The 7530-nt window shown below is 35.4% G+C and overlaps 1 protein-coding gene across 1 annotated transcript in view; it reads right to left on the reverse strand.

Annotated features, from left to right (window-relative positions):
- Positions 1 to 453: 453 nt before the first annotated feature.
- Positions 454 to 7530, reverse strand: part of LOC142343049 (uncharacterized) — a 10696-nt gene continuing 3619 nt past the window's right edge. Inside the window, exon 3 of the mRNA XM_075394736.1 lies at positions 454 to 670. Within this exon, the coding sequence (XP_075250851.1) occupies positions 495 to 670 (176 nt within the window). The 3' untranslated portion in view covers positions 454 to 494. The remainder of the gene's footprint in view (positions 671 to 7530) is intronic.

Genomic DNA, 7530 nt, shown 5'->3' on the forward strand with positions numbered 1-7530 from the left:
GAACAAAAAAAACCACTAGCCAGAAATTGAAATTTGGTTCAAACGAAAAACTATGCCTAGAGTGAACTATGAATGGATTGGGAAAACCATTTAGAAAAAAATCCGATCCAAACAATCGAAAAACAAGTAAAAATTAAAGTAAAATTGCCGAATGTGAACAAAAAACCACTAGCGAGACAGCGAATTTTTGTTCAAACACCGTTTTCTCCTTCTACCTTAAAATTAGAGCAAAAAATTCCCGTCGCAAAACCACTCGCTTTTTTGCTCCACTTCCTGTTTTGGCGTGACCAAGATCACTACTCCAATTTGACTTCAAAAATCATGAAAATGTGTGAACAGATCTTAAAAAAACACAGCGCCCCAATACAATTCAAACTCTTTGAATTGCAAAAAAACCACGAAAAGGTCAATAATAGCCTCAGCTATGGCTTCGCGGCTATTAAAAAGGTTTTTGAAAACTGAAGTAAAGTAAAGTTAGTAGTAAGTATATAATGTCAGACAGAGCTGTTAAGCATGACATAATGGAAGTCATCCCATCCTATCTTTCCGTCTCCATCTCTGTCTGCCTGTGCTAGAATATTCTCAATCTCTTCATCACTGATCTCCTCGCCCATCTTCATGAAGATAAGTCTGAAAAAAACCTCATCATACTCGTCTGTGTTTTCCAAGTCTGTGAATCAAATACTTTCCAGTGAAAAAAGCGAAAAAAATGGCTCTGATCAGACCCATTTGCGCTCAAACTCGCATGCGCCTTCCATATTACCAGGTTGAGTGACAGGTAAGCACTGATTGAAAATTTGAGCATTACCAAAAATTTGGCAGCGCGAATCTATTTGCTATTAAGGGGATTAAGAGTAACTAGCAGGCCCGCAAAAGCATCACCAGAAAATCAATTAAAAGAATAGGTTTAAAATTGAGATTTTTTTCGTACCAGCTCGTGCTTTAAGCCATGACCCTCCTTCAACAGCCAGAGGTATTGCGTTACGTTACCGAAGTGTTTGGTTTAGTATATTACCCCAAGTAACACCAATTTTTTGATCGAAGACTTAATTGGCTTTGCTATCTTGCATATTTAAGTACCGCTAAGATTTGTACAGATAACGAGCTTCTACAGTGAGAAATGAGAGTAAGAAAAGAAAGTGAGAAAAGAAAGTAAGAAAGGAAAGTGAGAAAAGAACGTGAGGAAAGGTGAAAACAGAAAAAAAGAAAAGAAAGTGAGAAGAGAAATTGAGAAAAGAAAATGATAAAAGAAAGTGAGAAAAGCAAGTGAGAATAGAAATTGAGAAACGAAAGTGAGAAAAAAAATTGAGAAAAGAAAGTGAGAAAAGAAAAAGAAAAAAGAAAGTGAAAGAAGAAAGTGAGAAAAGAAAGTTAAAAGAAAGTGAGAAAAGAATGTGAAAAGAAAGTGAGAAAAGAAAGTGAGAAGAGAAAGTGGGAAAAGAAAGTGAGATAAGAAAGTAAGAAAAGAAAGTGAGAAAAGAAAAAGAGAAGAGAAAGTGAGAAAAGAAAAAGAGAAAAGAAAGTGAGAAAAGAAAGTGAGAAAAGAAATTGAGAAAAGAAAGTGAGAAAAGAAGGTGAGAACAGAAAATGAGAAAAGAAAGTGAGAAAAGAAAGTGAGAAAAGAACGAGAGAAATGAAAGTGCGAGAAGAAAGTGAGAAAAGAAAGTGAGAAAAGAAAGTGAGAAAAGAAAGTGAGAAAAGAAATTGAGAAAAGAAAGTTAGAAAAGAAAGCGAGAATAGAAAGTGAGAAAAGAAATTGAGAAACAAAAGTGAGATAAGAAAATGTGAAAAGAAATTCAGAAAAGAAAGTGAGAAAAGAAAGTGAGAACAGAAAGTCAGAAAAGAAAATGAGAAAAGAATGTGAGAAAAGAAAGTGAGAATAGAAAGTCAGAAAAGAAAGTGAAAAAAGAAAGGAAGGAAAAGTGAGAAGACAAAGTTAGAAAAGCAAGTGAGAAAAGAAAGTGAAAAAAGAAAGTGAGAAAAGAAAGTGAGAACAGAAAGTGAGAAAAGAAAGTGAGAAAAGAAATTGAGAAAAGAAAGTGAAAAAAGAAAGAAAGGAAAAGTGAGAAGACAAAGTTAGAAAAGCAAGTGAGAAAAGAAAGTGAAAAAAGAAAGTGAGAAAAGAAAGTGAGAACAGAAAGTGAGAAAAGAAAGTGAGAAAAGAAAGTGAGAAAAGAAAGTGAGAAAAGAAATTGAGAAAAGAAAGTGAAAAAAGAAAGGAAGGAAAAGTGAGAAGACAAAGTGAGAAAAGAAAGTGAAAAAAGAAAGTGAGAAAAGAAAGCGAGAAAAGAAAGTGAGAAAAGAACGTGAGGAAAGAAGGTGAAAACAAAAAAGAAAAGAAACTGAGAAGAGAAATTGAGAAAAGAAAATGATAAAAGAAAGTGAGAAAAGCAAGTGAGAATAGAAATTGAGAAACGAAAGTGAGAAAAAAAATTGAGAAAAGAAAGTGAGAAAAGAAAAAGAAAAAAGAAAGTGAAAGAAGAAAGTGAGAAAAGAAAGTTAAAAGAAAGTGAGAAAAGAATGTGAAAAGAAAGTGAGAAAAGAAAGTGAGAAGAGAAAGTGGGAAAAGAAAGTGAGATAAGAAAGTAAGAAAAGAAAGTGAGAAAAGAAAAAGAGAAGAGAAAGTGAGAAAAGAAAAAGAGAAAAGAAAGTGAGAAAAGAAAGTAACAAAGTGAGAAAAAAAAGTGAGAAAAGAAAGTGAGAAAAGAAATTGAGAAAAGAAAGTGAGAAAAGAAGGTGAGAACAGAAAATGAGAAAAGAAAGTGAGAAAAGAACGAGAGAAAAGAAAGTGCGAGAAGAAAGTGAGAAAAGAAAGTGAGAAAAGAAAGTGAGAAAAGAAAGTGAGAAAAGAAATTGAGAAAAGAAAGTTAGAAAAGAAAGCGAGAATAGAAAGTGAGAAAAGAAATTGAGAAACAAAAGTGAGATAAGAAAATGTGAAAAGAAATTCAGAAAAGAAAGTGAGAAAAGAAAGTGAGAACAGAAAGTCAGAAAAGAAAGTGAGAAAAGAATGTGAGAAAAGAAAGTGAGAATAGAAAGTCAGAAAAGAAAGTGAAAAAAGAAAGGAAGGAAAAGTGAGAAGACAAAGTTAGAAAAGCAAGTGAGAAAAGAAAGTGAAAAAAGAAAGTGAGAAAAGAAAGTGAGAACAGAAAGTGAGAAAAGAAAGTGAGAAAAGAAAGTGAGAAAAGAAAGTGAGAAAAGAAAGTGAGAAAAGAAAGTGAGAAAAGAAATTGAGAAAAGAAAGTGAAAAAAGAAAGGAAGGAAAAGTGAGAAGACAAAGTGAGAAAAGAAAGTGAAAAAAGAAAGTGAGAAAAGAAAGCGAGAAAAGAAAGTGAGAAAAGAAAGTGAGAAAAGGAAGTGAGAAAAAAGTGAGGGTACCCCACACGGATTCGAACCCTCGCCCCTCAGAATAGCAGTCCTCCATCTTACCACCTGCACTAAAACGACTAAAAGCCACCGTTTCTCACAATTGCTTATATCGTATCAATAACATATTTCAGATTGCGAGCATTTGAGATCACACAAAATCAAAAAAAAAAGCGTGAAAAACAACTGAAATCTAAGAGTGTTCTAGAATAGCGCAGAATCTGTAAAGCTAAAACTTTGCAGAAAAACACACGTTTACAATAAAAACTTCAAACTTAGTTCGGGACCATTCAAGAAACACGTAGTACCCAGGACAGTAAATCCTCCCTCTGGGCGAACAAACTTTTAAGCCCACTTAGCCTCGTGGTAACTGACCTGACTAACAGTCTTTTGTCCCGGGTTCGATTCTCACCCATCTACTTTGAGCCTTTTAGGTCATTGACCTCTCTCGATATGTCCGCTTAAACATGCTGCTCAATGCGGCTCTTAAACATGCGCTTCGAGAGGCCCCTTAAACATGCAAAAATTTTGTCCCACTTTAGAGCTCACGCGTTTAATATATAGGATTAAGGACCCATGCATTAATATCTGATGTAAATTTAGCCTACGAAATCGAGCAAATGTGTTCAAAATAGTCAAATTAATGGATTCTGTCTTCTAATGCTGGATTGAGTCTAAGTCAATTCGATCTCGGATCTCAGCCTGTGAATCGCTCCAAAATATTTTCAAAGAGATAAGTTATCCAATTATAGGAGATATCTACAACTTTGAGCGATAAACAATTTGATACCACCGGAGGAGAGCCAATTTCGCAGACCACATCCTATAAAAATCTTTATTGAAACATATACCGACTAACGACGGATGTACTGTTCTCCAGCGTCAGGCCGGGCAATTCAAAATGTACGGGGGTGTAGGTTTGAATTCTCTTCTGCGCGCAAAAAGTACACGATACGGGATCGAACTCCGGACCGCTAGGTTGCAGGTATGACATCTTCACCACTCAGCTACACTGGTTTCAATTCTCGCTCACAATCGTTTTTAAATTAGCAATAAACTTCATTTCAGAAAGAAAGGAACTTAGATAACTCAAAAATTAAAAACTCAAGCAAGAAAAGTTATTCAAGAATTCAAAGAATGCTCTAAAATGGTCAAGCGAAAACTTTGACTGAAGGACAGACCAACACGTTTACTATAATTGCCTCAAACATCGTTCGAGAGCTATTGATAATCAATTAAAATAGCTCAATTCATCAAAATATTAAGGTTTTGCAAAAATTCTTTATAGACGCAAACCTGAACCTCTCAATCCCTAAGAAACAAAATCCAGAATCTAATTAGTGTCAGCACTTGAAATACAAGTTTTCTCACTTCGCCGTCTTTTAATTTGAATAGAAAATAACAAATAGCATGCCCGCAAAATCAATTAACAGAAAAGGAGGTTTAAATGAAATTAAGATTTTTTACACTCCAAACTGGGCTTGTTCCCATGTCCATCTTAAGAATGCCATAGGTCTTACCGCTTACACCACCAATCCATATTGTTTGCGTCTATTGCCCTATGTAGCAGCATACTTTTGGTCAACCTGTTTTTGACTTTGCTGTGTCGCATGTTTAAGGAGCGGCGAGACTTGTTCAGATAAGGGGTTTTTAAATGGTGGCGTTATGAGTCTCAAAAAACATATGTACTACGTTACGATGCAAGTTTGAGGATCTTTAGAGCAAGCGCTAATTAAAAACCTAATAATAGTGACAGAGCAGTATAAAAGAAAAAATATAAAAAAGAAAGATAAAGAGGAAAACAAAATAAAACACAAGAATGATTGAAAAAAACACTATTAATTAAGGCCATTAAAAAATGATCAATTTTAGACATTAACTCCGGCGCGAACAAATGCCCCTCGCTAAGAGTCATAGGATTCATCCCCTAAGCAACGGATGCGTGTTGCATCTGATTATCGCTCGTCCAACATCTGCAATATTTGGTCAATGCCTTTATTGGGTCGCCTACTTATGCGAAATGTTTATTGAGCGCAAACGCATTTGCAGATTAAATCTTAAAAATGAAGTTATAACTAGCACGTCTCAAAAGCGCTTGTGTTACGCTCGAATGCAGCTCTAAAGGCAGTTAAAGCATGTGACGATAGGAGCGTTTTAACCATTGCGCTCAAGTGCAACCTACATTGAACAACATCAGTAGTTAAAATAAGAAAGGAAAACGTAACTTAACAGTAAAGATATTAGAGATTTAAAGAGAAAAAAAGAATAATGGCAAGAGTGGAGCAAAGACAACTATTACCAATTTTTGGGTCAAGAAATGAATAGTCATTTTTAGCACTCCATTGGGTGCGAACCAATGCCCCTCAGTTAAATGCCATAGGTTTTATCCATGAAGCTACCTATGCGTAATGCATTTGTCAACTGCTCTTTCTACAACAGCAATTTTTCGGCCAATGTATTTAATGGCTCGCCTGTTTTAGCTATGCGGCATGCTTAATGAGCGCAAAACATGTGCAGATTAGCACATTGGAAGCCCATATTTGACTAGAGAAAGCTGAGAAAGAAAGAACAGAAAAAAAAGAGAAACGAAAGGTTGAATTAAAAGGGAAGAACAACAAAAAATAACATCCCAATTTTGTCGTACAGGGAATTATGCTTCTTTTTCTGCCCAATTCGGACTCGAACCCCTGCCGTAAAACAGCCATTGTCCTCAACCGTTAGGCTACCGATGCACATTTTTTACGTCTCTTACGTGTTTTTGATATGCATATTTCAAGTAGGCGGCTATTTGTTTCGCGTGTTTTTGGTATGTGGCTCTCTCAAAGAGCTTATAAACATGTGCAGATTCGGAGCTTTAAAATGGCGGTATAGCGTGTCTCAAAACGCATGCGTTCCGCTCGGCTGTAGCTCTAAGAACAATTTAAGCATATGAAGGAAAACCGGATAACCATTGCGCTCAAGTGCGATTCACAATTAATAGAATATTGAAAAAAAGGGGAAGAAAAAGAAACCAAGAAAGAAAGTCGGGAGTGGATGAAAAACAACAAAACCCAACAATAAAGAGCCAATTTTCGTATCAACTCGGGTGCGCGCCCATGTTCCTTGCATAAAAGCCATAGGTCATATCCCTCACACTATTGCGTATTGCATTATATATTTCTCTTTCTGAATCAGAAATACTTTGGTCAATGCCTTTATTGAAACGTTTATTTTGGCACGCTGAATAAGTGCAAAACACGTGCAGATTAGCAGCCAAAATAGACAAAAGAGAAAAATTGGAAAGGAAGATAAAAACAAAAAAGAAAGAAATAAAAAGAACGAAAAAAAAACCGGAAAAAAACCAATTTCTCAAATTTTCAAATTCTTAAATTCTAAAAAACCAATTTTCTGTAAAACCAATTTCTCAAATTCTTTAATTGTCGTGTAAGAAATTATACGAATCGACCCCCTGGGCCTAGCCTGACAGTATTTGATCTTATCTTCTACGCTATCGATTCCTATTGCTTACGCTTATTGACCTTTCTAATGAGCAAATTTTTGGTAAGTGGCTATTTGGCTCGCTCGTTTTTGCTATGCGACATGCTTTGAGTGGAGAAAATGAGCGAATTAGGAGCTTAAATATGGCAATATAGCGCTTCTCAAAACGCATGAATTAGCCTACCCTGCATGTTTAAGGACCATTAAAACCTGAAGATTGGAGCTTAAAAATGGTGGTGCAGCATTCGAGTTAGATTAATATAATGATTAGCAGGTCTGCAAAAGGAATTCAAATTAATTTTAATCGAGAACAATAAAAAACAATCGAAAAAACGACAAAATATGCGCATCCAAATATTAATTTCACTGATTTATTTACCAGAAATTGAAAAAACATGTAAACGATCATGAAATAATCGAAAAATTCTCGTCAAGAATCAAAAACATTAGCGCTATGGGCAGAGAAATTAACCAGAACTGCTCAATCCGTACTTAAATACAACTTAATGTGCTCTGTTCTGATGTAAAAGAAACATCTGACTTACATACAGAGAAACGCCCTCGAAAAGACGTAGCGGGCTAAATCCAACATGTGTTGGCAGCAACCTTTAATCCTTTTCCAGCAGCTTTAGGCGATATCAGAACCTTTGATTAAGAACTCATAACTTAAAAAGGTTGGAGCAAATATTC

The sequence above is a fragment of the Convolutriloba macropyga genome, chromosome 7 (assembly GCF_964194025.1).
Source record: "Convolutriloba macropyga chromosome 7, txConMacr16.3, whole genome shotgun sequence".
NCBI lineage: Eukaryota > Metazoa > Xenacoelomorpha > Acoela > Convolutidae > Convolutriloba > Convolutriloba macropyga.